This window comes from Pleuronectes platessa, chromosome 3 (assembly GCF_947347685.1).
Source record: "Pleuronectes platessa chromosome 3, fPlePla1.1, whole genome shotgun sequence".
Classification (NCBI taxonomy): Eukaryota; Metazoa; Chordata; class Actinopteri; order Pleuronectiformes; family Pleuronectidae; genus Pleuronectes; species Pleuronectes platessa.
Genome location: NC_070628.1, coordinates 18,447,991 through 18,462,596, shown reverse-complemented (window position 1 = coordinate 18,462,596; position 14,606 = coordinate 18,447,991). Strand labels below are relative to the sequence as shown.

The 14,606-nt window shown below is 39.6% G+C and overlaps 1 protein-coding gene across 1 annotated transcript in view; it reads left to right on the top strand.

Moving 5' to 3' along the window:
• The window catches only part of helz (helicase with zinc finger), a 47,688-nt gene that overhangs the window by 4,003 nt on the left and 29,079 nt on the right, over window positions 1–14,606 (top strand). Inside the window, exons 3-15 of the mRNA XM_053417902.1 lie at window positions 3,845–4,087; window positions 5,872–5,908; window positions 6,438–6,562; window positions 8,372–8,428; window positions 8,738–8,786; window positions 9,019–9,094; window positions 9,577–9,775; window positions 10,310–10,417; window positions 10,567–10,708; window positions 11,383–11,538; window positions 11,752–12,022; window positions 13,781–13,907; window positions 14,038–14,250. Coding sequence (XP_053273877.1) covers window positions 3,863–4,087; window positions 5,872–5,908; window positions 6,438–6,562; window positions 8,372–8,428; window positions 8,738–8,786; window positions 9,019–9,094; window positions 9,577–9,775; window positions 10,310–10,417; window positions 10,567–10,708; window positions 11,383–11,538; window positions 11,752–12,022; window positions 13,781–13,907; window positions 14,038–14,250 — 1,785 coding nt within the window. The 5' untranslated portion in view covers window positions 3,845–3,862. The remainder of the gene's footprint in view (window positions 1–3,844; window positions 4,088–5,871; window positions 5,909–6,437; window positions 6,563–8,371; window positions 8,429–8,737; window positions 8,787–9,018; window positions 9,095–9,576; window positions 9,776–10,309; window positions 10,418–10,566; window positions 10,709–11,382; window positions 11,539–11,751; window positions 12,023–13,780; window positions 13,908–14,037; window positions 14,251–14,606) is intronic.

Below are 14,606 nucleotides of genomic sequence, written 5' to 3'. Positions count from 1 at the left end.
TTTTAGTACCCTTCTAGTTTTCTCATGTTTCTAAGGCCATAATTATTCCCACCTCAAAGTTGTGTACATGAGCATGCACAGCAATAAATTAATGCAAGCAATTGGTCAATTTAAACCAAAAATAAGTTTGGTCTACAGTTGAAAATAAACTAGGCAAAACCAACAACATTGATCAAAACATTATTATAATTTGTTGACCCCCCACAGAGTGAAAGATGGCAGACACTGTGCCTGGAAAGGGATACATGTGTTCAAAATGGCCATTGCATTCTTTCACCACAACAGTAGAAGAGAAAAGGAAGGTTGGTCACCTGGCTGTGAACACTCAATGTAAAAAAATCTGGGTTGAATTATAAAATATTTTTATCAATACCGTTTTGGCAACAACCCGGAACATTGGGACCAAATCCTCCCTTTTAGTTGTACACTAAAGACATTTGTGTTTGAGATCGAAGCATGAGTATGATACCAGTTCAGAATTTTCCCCCTGTTATTTACATGTAGATTTGTAACGCAAATTAAGACATCGCACCTTTTTTTATTTGAACCCACCCAAGTGATCCAAAATAGTCAAACTACTGCTGCTGTTGTCCTTGGCCGGCATGTTTGTCTGTTGTGCTGCACACCAGCAGTCTTTCTTTTTCACAACGTTCCAAATAGTTGTTTTAGCTTTACCCAATGTTTATGCAATGACTGATCGATATCCCAGTTTTCTCTTCTTTAAATTGTTTTTTCATACACAGACAGCTCTCAATCTTTGTGTTGGTTTATCCTTCTCAGCATTAAATCCAGTCTTCACACGTGGAAGCCAAGGCTAAAGCCAAGATTAGACATTCAGAGCTATTAAATATTTAAAGCCAACAATACTGAGGCAACCAGATGTCATATAACCCAAGATTTTTTTTTCAAATAGGTAATTTATTAGTTTAGTAGTGATGGAGTTAAAAGAAAAATGTTTACCTTGAAGATGAAAATAAGTATTCTTGAGTAAATGTATTTATTTACTTCCGACCACTGGAAGCAGACCACGTGATAGGCCTCAGAGGAGACTGGGTTTTGAGTCGAGTCTGTTACTGCTGGAGTGAACTGGGAGTAGTAAAAAGAGATTAAACCTGGTTAAGGTTAAGATATTGAAGGGGATAGATTAAATACACACAGAAAGCCAATGATACAGGAAGTTGACAGTGTCAAAGTGAAAGTACACAGAGAGTTGGCCTTGGCATTATTTTTCTTATATAGGCTCTGTACTCCAATACATTGAATTAAATTAAATTATGATTGAAGACTTTTAGTGCAAAATCTCATCTTAATTTTGGGGGAACTACAACAAGGCCATGCAGTCTGGTGAGCCATTTTTCTATCTCCACTGCATTGGGGCTGTCCCTTGATGCACACACACAAGCGCCACACTCTCACACACACACATACATGCTCTACACACTGTCACGCACATATTCTCGTACTCAAGGTAAATCAGTAACAGAAGTTTATGCAAATCTGTGTTAACGTCCCTGTCGTTCAAATAAATATATCTCATATACAGTATTTAAATATTGGCCAAAATGTGCAAGAGGGCTTGTGTGGGCTATTGTTGGTGGGACATTGACTCCAATACTGTTAAAATATGTAGCTTTTGCAACTGCTATGAAACCTATAAGCATATGTAGAGTTGCCACTTTATTAGGTACACTAACTATATCTAATGTAGTCTCACAGTCCTGCAACAATCCTTAACGAGCGTCAAAATGTACAGTATTTGTTGTTTAGAGGTGCTGTTTTAACTTCTTACAATTACATAATGTGTTGCTGTTCTGCTCTTCTGTTTATAATTGTCTTGGTAGGCCATTAAAGTCTGGATGTGGGTTCCCATGTCAGCTCTTAAATGGAAATATGTGTGAAGTTATAAGCTGTCGGCGGTTTTACTTCCTTTTTACCATGATCATCCACATACATTTATCACAGTGATGCACTTTCTCGACAAGTGACCTGTGTAATAACTAAAGTGGATGGATAGATATATTTTATTGATCCCGAGGGAACTTTAGGTAGGAAAAGCCATATTGTCAGAAGGGGGATTCGAACTCGCGCCTCAACCAAGGAACAACCTTGAGAGATACAAGCCAGCTGTGGAATTTAATTGAGCAAGCTATCATTCATTGAAGTCAGAAGCACTTACACAATCCATACAGGTTTGGCTAACTTTTACAGCGAAGCTAACAACCAAAGATTACTGCAATTAATTTGACTTATCTGTAGAGCAACTGACAGGCACTCATTTAAGTAATTCTCACGTTAACTAACGGAAATTAGAATCAAACCAGCCATTATCTTACACTTCCGCTTTCTCAGATTACAACACTCACTGCCAAGTCAATAGGCAGTGTCGCAACTCTGTTATTCAAAAGTGCTGTACTCAATAAAGTCCTTATATTTTGTATTATGAATTATGATATTGCCGTTAGTCTACGCAGTCAGATGACACCAGACAGTTGTCTCCACTGTTGTTGACTCTAGAGCTAAATTGAGATGATAAAAAAATGTGATATACATAATGCTTTAGGCCCATATGACTGCTGCTTTTCAAGTTTGCTGAAGACATATTTTTATTTACATTGTCTGAGTGGAGACAGGTGATGTACGGAATGAGGGAGCCAACGTTTAGGAGCCATATTGTATGCTACACCATTTCTACTGGGTTGAAAAAAGTTTTGTCCCACTGACAGATTTAAGCCCAAAGCTATTTAATTGACAATGATGTAAGACAAAGAATAGCTGCACATTTTTACATCTGAAAGACTGGAACAATCAAATGTTCCTATCCTTCAGGTGTTTTTATTAGTTTTATACAACATTGTTGGTTCCGTACAAGACTATTAATAGCAGGATATATTTTATACCTACTGAGGTATACATTTTGACATGTTACATAAGGGAAAGGTGTCCAAAGGTAGAGAATCAGACTTTTTTATTCTTGGAAATATGTCAGTCATGTGCAATTGATTGGTTATCCATTAATTTTGTGGGGGTTAAATTCCTTGTCCTTGTACAATTTGAGTTAATTAATAATTTGAGAATCATTATTCTTCTCATGGCAGATTCTGCTCTTGTTTCAATTTGACATGATTTCAGCTGTTTGACAATTAGAGTGAAGTTTCAGTCATGCTCTACAACATGGCAGATGCAGACTACGTTTTGACTTGCATTGCATGTGAAGTCTAAAGTCGTTTCTTGCTCTTCCACGGATGGAATGATGTCTTGCTCGACTTCAGGGCCCTGCCATCCTCCATATGGTTTACCTTAGTCCATTTTTGAAGGATGGATTTTGAAGTGGAAGAAAGGTGGGAGAGGAATTGTAAACAAACGACCCACTCCTCCCAAGATAGAAACACAGTGGATCCCTCCAACAATACCCTGCCTCTGTTTATCCTGGTGCATGGGGTAACAATCCCAGGTTTTGAATAAAATGTGTTTAAACTGTTCCTGAGTTGACCATTGCGTCAGATTTTCAGTTCCTGTGGAAAGAAAAATATTCCAGATTGGCTCATGTGATGTGTTCTGTAGTGCACAGCCCTTGGAGAGTTTTGTGAACAATCCACACTAAGAGAACTGTCCGTCTAAAGTTGATGCAGGGAGGTTTGAATATTTGTATTTTTTAACCATTGGCATCATTTAAATTGCAATAATCCCCTGCATGATGTTGCTAAACTGGAGATAAAAAGATACATTTTCAACACAAAGAATCTCTGTGTCAAAAGTCATATCTTGAAACTGTATTTTTTGTGTGTGACCACTTTGTAAGAAAAGATGTTCATATTGTTTTTCTCTCCTCTTTTCCCGCTTATAGACGTTTTGTCCCTGAGTCATGGCGGACAGGAGAGCGGAGAAGTCATGTGAAGAAGCCAGCAGATCGTTAGTCAGGCGGGAGTACGAGGCGGCGGTCACCCACAGCACGGACGCCCTGGTGGTCCTTGTACCTCAAGCCCCATCCTCGGGTGCCCCTGCTCCGTCGAGCCCCCCATCCCTTGCCACCAGCGGGACCCTCCGGAGCCGCGCCCTGCTCTATCGAATTGCTGCCTTCTTGCAGCTGGTGAGGGCAGATTTGATAGTGGGCATGAATGAACTGTGTAGTTTAAAACTGAGGCTCTATTTTAATATTAGCTGCTTGTTATGATGCGTGTGCTGCTGTGTATCTTAGGTTCAACAGGATTTTTCTGGATATACTTCTGCTGAGTTGTACAGGAACTTGTAACAGTGACCTCAGTAAACTGCTAACTCATCCCAATTTTATACAAGTGACAATGATCAAGAACAGAAAGAAAATGTCGTCAGACACTCACATTTCCCCCTCCCAATACCTAATACTTAATGTTAATGTGGTTATTGTGAATTTAAATGAAACCATCAAGTTACGATCGAAGTGTAGACTTTCAGCTTTAATTCAACTGGTTTAAATAATACCAGATTAGATTAGAAAACATAATAGCCTGCCCAGTTCTGAACAAGACACAGTTGACAGATGAAACCAAGCTAAACTTGAGCCAGAATGATTGGTACAGAAATGTATTGAGAGGGCAAGGAATGCCTTAAGAGTCAAGGCACACAGCGTCATCTGTCAAACACAGTGGAGACGATGTTATGGCATGGGCTTGTATGGCTGCCAATGGAACTGGGTCAGTGGTGTTAATTGATGATGCGACTGCTGATAGAAGTATAGCAGTGATGGAGTCTGAAGTGTATAGAGAGCTACACTGTCTGCTCACATTCAACCAAACACTGCGAAACTGATCTGCCGATACCTCACAGTACAGATGGACAATGAACCCAAAATACTGCAAAGGCAAACTAAGAACTTCTCAAGGCAAAACAATTAAATATTCTTCCCAAGCCAAGTCAATCTCTTGATGCCCAATTGAGCATTTTGTTTACAGTTATCACTGACTGAAGACAAAAGTGTAGCAGAAAGACACATACAATATTTAAACCATTTAATCAAAGCTCAACATCTAAACGTGATTCACATCTTGATGGGGTTTCTTTTCAAATCAAGTGGTTATGCTTTGAGGTGAAATCAGACAAAAATGTATCGCCATCCAAATACACGTGTACCTGTTTGCATGTGTTAAATTGTTCAGTCGCACTTATACCCATTTGTCTTATACACACAAAGGGTCAGTGTGTCTTTGTTGCATATAGAGAACAAACACCCTTCTTTTTATCATGATGACATTGCAGGTTGTACATATAGCTCGACATGAATAACCTTAGAATGATGTAATAGTCCATGTGAAGGGAATACTATTCTTTGTTCCTCTGTACAGCACACACACACACACTTCACCTCCTTCCATCTTGCTTTTTAGCTCTCAATTGTTTTTCCATTTCTATTTCAACAGGCAGTCACAGTTAGGCCGGTGTGCAGAATACATGTAGGGTTGATCTTTAGTTGGGAGGGGTGGAGAACTTTTATTTGAAAAATTATCTCGTTTTAAGTGGGACTTGACGTGGGACTTGACGCTGTCACAAAACCATCATCAAATAGAGGACAATTTTCTCAGATCCCTAAATTACTGCATTATACTGAAATGAAGTCGGCTGATCATTGTCTTTTAAATCTATCAAAATCAGTGGGGTAGATATAAGAACAATAACCTTTTGCTCCTTCCATGGTATTGTTATGTTATCTTCCCATACCACAAAAATGATACCGGTAATTTAAGCCTTGAGATTATGGAAAAGTACTTAGGTCTTGTAATGATAGTGTGGAGCAATGCATCGTAGCCATTTCTGAAACGTATGTGAAGCTGTGACCCTCAAACACCAAGTATTCATATTTGATATGGCTGCCACTTTTTTTTCTCCTTCTGCCAACAGAAAAACTATGATGAAGCAGATGAAGACTGCAAACATGGTAAGTAGCAGTTTGAATGGGAACCATCTGCTGTTACTGTATAGTTTTCTTTTTTGTATTTAATGGTAAATTAATTGTAGAAAAGAGAGAGGCAGTAAGTTTTAATGTGCTCTGACATCTGTGTAGTAGAAGAATGTGGGCTCATTTACTCAGCAGAATTCATGCAGTCTGGTATTGGATTACTGTCATTGCCTCATGTCAGAGTTGAAAGACAGAGGCTAAGTGAACAAATGCTTTGTTCAGTAATGAATCGTTTTGGGTCAAATTATGATTTTTCCCAAGTGACATAGTAACCAGATTTGCGGTAAGCCTGATGTAATGGACTGTACTCTGCTTAGTGGAATGAGGTCTGCAACAATATTTTGACTTTAAGCATGAATAAAAAGTTTTTTTTCACTATTCCATGACACGTTTTTAAGCTGCATCAAATCTTTTTTTCACTTTTTTCCCCTTGAGCACAGACTTGGAAGCACCACATGCTAACTGAGCTGGATAAATTCTCTTCTTACCTGTTTCCTCTGTGTTCTAGTCCTGGTAGAAGAGATTGCCAGGGGAGATGGTTCGCTACAAGTCAGCCTGCGCTCCATGCTGGTGGACGGCAGCCTGCAGGAGGTGGCCAGCATCCTCTCCAAAGCCTTGTATGGAGAGCCAATGGTATGATTAATCAACTGTGTATGCGATCTATACACCCTACATTATGACTGCAGTTAGGGTTATGGCACAGCGCGTATCAGGTTCTAAGTTTAATATTTAAGGTGATCCAACAATATCAAATAGGCCTACAGTGTGCAGAGTTGTCCATGGGCAACACACTGAACCGTAAATGTCTCCTATCTGCACCATGTGAATGTGTGTGAATGGCTGAATGTCAACTGCCCTGTAAAGTGCTTTGAGTGGTCATTAAGGCTAGAAGAGTGCTATAGAAATGCAGTCGGTTTACTATTTAACAAAGCCACTCACTGAAAACACACAGCCTATCAAAAACAAATTAAGATCAACGGTTTTCACATTTATCCAAATAGTTTGTATACCGCAAATGATGAAGACGATGGTGACACCAACCTAAATGTCTTAAGAAGTAGCGCTCTGCCAGTGTTCATTTCTGGATGTTATAACACACAGAAGGTCACTTTTTATAAGTTCTTCCTTTTCCCACTTTTTCTTCTCTCTGACATTTGCCTCCCTTTGCTTATCCCAACCACTCTCTTCATACATCAACACACTTTTTTGCCAAGGTCCCTCCCTCAGCTCCACATTCGGAACCACTTCCTGCCCACTGTAACACAAACTAACACGCACACACACTTCTACATATTCAGAGCTTGGCCCCAAGGTCATGCAACATTTTATGCAAGCGAGGACAATCCTGTTTACTAGGCAGGTTTCTCTTTGCCTCTCTCTCTGTCTCTTTTAGAGAAAAACAATATCTATACACAGCTAAAGCTGATTGTCTTTTCACGTCTCACTTTCAAAGGCTTCCTTTCTTTGTTTACCCTGAAGTCCTCCTCATCCTCTCGATTTTACTATTATTCTTTCGTGGACTTCAAAGTTTCTAGTTTCTTTATGTTTTCACTCTATACAAAATCGTATGGCAAACCATTGACGTTGCTCTGCAAAATGAGAGACTTGAGAATAAGAATGGAAACACAAGATGAGACTTCATCATGGCCCGTTGTTGTGTCCTGTGCAGTGCCATTCAATCGTCTTGTTATTTGATACACAGCTATTAGAATATACTCAGCTGCCAACTATTTTTCTTAGATTGAATTCATTCATTGAGGGGCCCTTTGTTGTGGTCAGGTGACAGAAATCAGAACTCTCTGTACTATGATTTATAAAGCAGTTCTAGTGAAGCTCTGCTGAGATCTGTGTTGTAAGAAGGAAGGTTGGAAATGGATTAACATTTGGCTTTATAGGAGACTTCTTGTCCTTTATAAAATATCCAAATGTATAAAAATCCAGAATAGGATACCCAGTCAGCTGTGACTAAAAAGTTTTACGGACATTTCTGCACTATTTGAGTATTTTATTAGCGTGTGATCCACCTCTGCCCTTGAGAAGGTCACAGGATAAATCGGTAATTCAATTTTTTATGGCCTTTGGTGAAGAAAATCCTTGATCTTTGTAGGGAATGAAATGAAGGCTAGTTTGATCATAAAACCTACAATAAAAAGGGTGTTAATAATCACCACCGAGACCTTATAAATTGACCTAATTAATTTGCAGGCAGGAAGTCCACCCACAGAAGTTACTAATTAAAAGAACGGTACAAAAATCCGCTACACACACTCTTCTCAGTCGACATCTTTCACTTTCGTTTGGCAATACTGCATTTAATTGTTAACTGTGTAACAATTTCAGGTATCAATATTATAATATAATTTTCAAAGCATAAACGGTTGTCCTACAACTAATTGCAGTATTTTTTGTAATGAAGATCTCTTGTTTTTTTTCCTCTCATAGAATGGCATTGTTGCAAAAGACCTGACCAGGTTAAAAATGCTCCTTTCAGAAATAGAGGTAAGTGTGTGGTCTTGATGCTCTACATTGTACTGTTGTTTCCTGTTCTACTTTGTTCCTGCCTTTAGGTGGGGGCTCTGATAGCCTAATGGTTGCAGACGCAAGTCATAAAACTGACTAATGGCCTGATCCAACACTAACTTTATTTTTTTTTTACTTTCCTGCCTTGTTTATAGCTGTTGTAGATGTATTACTCATTTGCATGTAATAACTTCAGTGTTCCACCTGTTTGTATGTGACTAAGTTAGCAGTTGACAAAACAAAATCATAATAATCTTTCTGCACCCACCCCACCTCTGTCTCTAACAGGCTATAAATAGGGAGATGGCACCAGAATACACAGAAGACCAGGAGGAAGGTGAGCAAATCTGTAGCACCATTGGATATCAATACTTCCCTCAACTTGTTAAAACAGGAATGACTTTGCTTGTACCAGGAAAATTGTATTTAGGTACAGTAGATCATATTTATGTTAAGTTGGCAGCCCGAGAACATTCAAAGCAGATCAACAGCTGACTAAAACCTCTCGTTCTGTTTTCATTGGCTTTGAATCAGTGTTGTATTGACCACTTGCCTGTTTGTATCGACAGAGGTCCAAGATGGCTGGCAGTACCGGCCTCCTCCCCGAGGAGTCACCAGCAGTGAGGAGTACACCCTTTGTAAAAGGTAAACCAAACTGCATAGAGGTCCAAGTAACGAATTAATTTTCTCATCCCGACTATTCTAGTAGAAAATTCACACGAGATTGTGTGACAGAACTTATTTGACTGTAAAGCGATTAATAAGGCTGTGAGGAATTGATATTCTATCCGTTACTGTGAAAGCAGGCTGTAAATGGAGGGTAGTAATAATGCCATAAATTCAAACTTTATCTCCTTCTAAACTCAAGGAATCATTTTCTAAGTGCTAGAATACACAGATATTTATGTAGATGAGTTACAACACATTGTTGAACCTTAGAATCTTCTGATTCTTTGGGTGTCTTTGGATTTCAGTCACCCTCACTCCAGCAGCGCAGTATTGTATTAAACAATGGCAGAATGCTTCTAATTATTACTTAATGAATGATGCAAAACAGCTTGTTGAAATCTGCACTGATTGTTCTAAGTTGAAAAATGGATTACTCAAGTACTTGTCTTTTGCTCTAGGTACATGGAGCAGGGTCTGTGTCGGTATGGGGCCCAGTGTACGTCAGCCCACTCGCAGGAGGAGCTGATGGAGTGGCAGAAACGCTATGCGTCACGCCTCATCCGCCTCAAACAGCAGCAGGAGAGCACACACTTCACCGAAAACTACATGGAGACCCTGATAGAGAAGTGGATGAACTCCCTCTCCCCAGAGAAAGTGGTGAGCAGTTTTGTTGTATATGCTCGGTAAAATAGCACAAACTGCGTGTGAAGACATGGGTGAATTTACTCATAGGGCCAATCAAACCCAAAGGAAAAAATAGTACAGAGTTGTGCTTTTATTTTAAGTTTCTTCTGACATTCCTTGCAAACATCAGGGTTTATGTCGCACGATCCAGTGAGTAGCTTTTATGAAGATATAAGTATAACTTTCACTAACATGTGTTCCTGTTGTAGCCCATTTTGTACATAACTCTAAATATAAAAAAGCACTAGACATTATCCCAGATTGGTCAGAGCAGTTTCAAAGTAGCAAATCTCCGATAGTTAGTTTAGTGCAACATTGAGGAAGACACATGTATACGTTTTTGTTAACAAAGCCGTATACACAAAGCTGTAAAGCTGTGTCTGACTCTTGAAAAGTGAGTGAAATATGTGAGTTTTGCATTTACTTAAGTTATATTTTATGCATCAGTGAAGTTACTACTCATAACCAGTTTTTGATGGACATCTTGTGTTTTTTTTCTCCCTTCAGTTAAGTGACTATTTAGATGGAGTGAATGTAGAAACCAGCTCCTGCCTCTCTGTTACTGTCACAACCAAAAGATCCTCCCACGCCTGGACATTCTCCTTGTATTGCAAGGTAGGTTTAATTGTCTAGATGTCAGTTTGACACAAATGAGGTGAAGGTATGTTCACTACAAACCTGCTTGTGTTTGTTTGATCATAAAACTGAACTTATTTAAAAAATGTCAGTCTACTTATCATTTCCCTCTATTTGTCTTTTACAAGCCGGCAAGGAAGCTCCACCGCATCGCCCTGCTCTATGATGCCCACCGACCACATTTCTTCATCACAGGCTTGTCAACTGGGGAGCGGCTTCAAGCACTCCCCCAAGGCTGCCAGGAGTGGACTCCAGCAGAGCAGACAGCCTGTATGCTATGTGTTTATATTTATATATTGTGATCAGGAATTATTATTTGATCTCTCCCTTTGATTTCAGAATATTACCCGATCTTTTCTCCACAGCTTGACTTTAGACCTTTCGTAACTGACTGAGAAACCTAAATGGAGACAATCTATCTTGAGTTTTTAGACATAATACATTGTTCTCCAGAGAGGCATACTGTATGTAATAATGTGGTTGTTCCTGGCACTGACACTGCTCCCAAAAAAAGAAAGCAAGCACAGCTCAGACTTCTTATTGTGTAGGCGAGCTAACATGTGTTGGCCAGTTGACAAAGAACACATCATATGTGCTTTCATGGTTTGTACAGTTTTGGGACTGGAAGACATTAATAGGTTTTCCTAGACTATATCTATTTTAATCATTTAACAAATGCATTTAATTCTGTTTTACAGAATATTGCAATCTATACATGTTGACTTTTCCCACATTGTGTTTTAGTTGATGTATTGGGCCTATTTTGCCTCTATCTATTTTTAATGTTTTTTTTTTTTTATTTGAATGTTTTTGCAGTTGCAGACAGGTATAATTTTCTAACTGTGTTGTTCTCAAGGTCCATTTGCATGTGTTTTAATTATATTTTTCCCGTCTTATGTCTGTTGTGGATTAAATGTTTAAACTCATCTTTGCTGTTCTGACAGTGGCAGAAGACAACGGGCTGGACAACTGTTACTACAAGGTAGCAGTGAGCTTCAGCACAGAGATCTTTGGTACCTTCAGGCAGACGGTTGTTTTTGACTTTGGCTCAGAACCTGTGCTGATGAAGCGGATCATGGTGGATGCTGCCTCTATTGAAGGTATGTTAAAGCAAGGAGCTCGTCTTTCATACATTTTGTCAATGTATAAAAATCCAGGCAACCGTTATTCTTAGTATCTAACCAAGTATTTGTACTACTTAAAGCCTTTAATCGTTTAAAAATATATTTTTTTAAAGTGTAGATGAAAATGGATCGAACAAGAAGGTACATTAATTAATACTTTTACTTGCCCCCTCGCTCTTTGTTCTACAGACCTAGATTATTTGATGGCAGCCAGGCAGCAGCTTTTGATGACTGCAAAGCGCTGGGACCCCTCCTGTAAGACCATTGTAGAATTCACCCCTAATGATTCGATGGCTGACCTGGAGCGCAGCCTCCTTGTCCGCTATCAGATCCCTCTGTCGGCCGACCAGCTCTTCACCCAGTCGGTCCTGGACAAGACTCTGACCAAAGACAACTACCAGGCCCGGCTGCATGACCTGCTGTACATTGAGGAGATTGCGCAGTATAAGGAAGTTAGCAAGTGAGTACACAAGTTTTCATGTCCCTCAAGCTTTTCTGTCAAGAAAACATTTTAAATGGCTCTTATGCTGTTTTAAGGTTTATAGATAATGATTATTTGAGATCTGACTACTCAGAATAAATAATCATTGTTATAATAGATGTTCCAGGATGGAGCTTGTCTGAGGCTGTAAAAATCACCACAAGGTGTCAGACTTGTCCTTTATTGAGAATTTGCTGTGTGAGAGAGTGTATCTCACACACAGCTTGCCTCACAGTGCAATGGCCATTTGTGTCCAAGTTGAAGCCTCAAAGGTAGGTGAGGAAAAATTAGGTTTGATTTCCCCCCCTTGAGTTAAAATTCCATACGTCCTGCTCCACTGGTTCCACTAATCATGGCGCTGATGGCAAAATAAATTACAGTGAATGCTGTATCTTTTGCTCTTCATTAGATCGTGTCTCGTGAGAGCCACTGACATTTGACTTGGAAAATAAGTAGATAAAGGATCTCTTTGTGTTCCTACTTGCATGAGGAAATGTTCTTTTAATCCTCTGCACTTCCAATGTGCATAGGAATGATCTCTCTCATGCGTTAAACCATTCATGGAAGCTTACTCCATACACATATATGCAACCTATAATTTAACCTTTAACTCAGGACTATTTCTATTAGATTAACTCTCTGAATAATCTCAGGACTAGATTTGTTTCTTGATTGTCGAAAGAAACTAGTAACTCACCATTTGACTGACTTGATGGTTAAAAGGCACCAGCTGTTCTAAATGTTGACATCCCGAGTCCAGAGAGAATGCTGATGCATTACCCTAACCAATCGAGTGTCCCTTTGGTTGTGCATCACCAATGGTTTGCAATGGTAACTTGTCTGCATATGTCAATCATCACCGTCAGAGTTCATTGACAATCTTGCTTCCTATTTCATCATATTGAATTCAGCAGAGATCAGAGGGGCAATCTTAAAATGTCTGGGGGAAAGTGAAAGGACATTTTATCAAAAGAACTCAAATTCTGCACCAAATATGTGCATGAATGAATATTTGCCCAATTTTATCTGAAGGTCTGTGTCTGCCTCACTAATACTCTTTTATTTAAGTGACCTTACATTTAAGAAAAATTGTAAGGATTTTTTAAGATGATGGTAAAAAGGCAGGACTCCCCTGTGCCTCACTCACAAAAATTTCCTGGGATATTGGTACTAGTCTATCGATAACAATATCGTAATTGCTACGCCGCCATGTTGAATCTGTTTTATAATTTTCTTTTGTGTCATGGTTTGGTACCCTGTCTTTGATGCATAGAAACAGTCAGGTTGTGAAATGGACCAGTCCGCTGATTGGTGAGCCTCAGACGAGTGTAGAGTCCCTGTGCACCAGACAGTTACAGAGAATCTCTGCATGGGGAGTTTCAGCTTCTGCCCTCTGGTCGAAGGCTTGTAGTCCCAAGGGGTTAAACAAAACGCTCTGGGAATAGTTTAGTTCCAGCTGCAATTGTTAATTTGAATAGGTTATAGCTCCATCTGCATATTGATCTTATCCAATTTTTCTATTGAGAGAGAAGCATTTTAGCATTTTTGTGGTCTTGTATTCGGTCAGTGTGTTATCATTTTGAGCTGTGTTTGGATGGATACCCTTTTTTTGGGGCTGCAAAACAAATCTACCTACGGGTACAAATAAATAACCTAACCTAACTCTTTCTTAAATGTTCTTGTATTATATCACAGGTCTGCTAAAACATAACCAAATGTCCATTATCGTCCTCCCAGGTTTAACATCAAAGTGAACCTCCAGCTGGTTAACAGCTTTATGCTGACCGGCATTTCGGTTGGAGCCAAGTACGCCGTGAACGGACAGCTCTTCGCACGCTTCAAACTCACTGAAACACTTTCCGAGGTAACTCCATCTGCACTTACATTCCACACTTATCACATTTATTTATGCCTTTAATGTATTAAATACTATATCTGCCTCTTAGTGCTCTGCTAGCCAGCTTCCTTGAATATCATTGTCCCCCTTATCTTAGGACACACTGGCTGGTCGGCTAGTGATGACCAAGGTAAACTCAGTCCTCGTGCTCCCCTTGGGCCTTCATGGGGTCAGCTGCAAGCCGCCTCCAGGGGTCAAAGAGCGAGTTTACGAGGCTGTGATTGAGGAGAAGACCAAGGACTACATCTTCCTACGGATCTGCAAAGACTGTGTTGAGGAGTTAGGGCTACAATCTGACCGAGAACTACAGGTATTGGCTGCACTTGTGTCTTTGTCCTGCTGTCCGGAACAGATATGAAATAACAGAGTGTAGAATGCTGCTGAATGATCTTGTAATACAAGCAAATTTTGTTAGCATCCAGCTCATGATTCCTTTTGCTCAGATGTTGTGCTCTTTGAACCCCTTGATTAGCATTTTAATAAAAAAGTTACAGGACAGAAGAAGTCAATCTTTCCAAGAAAACGTGTGTGTGCAATGACTACACTGTTTTGTCTCAGGTTCTCTGGTTTCGTAGAAATCTCCCATTATTAAATAAAACTACCTTCAGCAGCCTCGGTTTTATATATCTCTCGCTCCCTCAGCTATCGGAAGAGGAAACAAGGCTC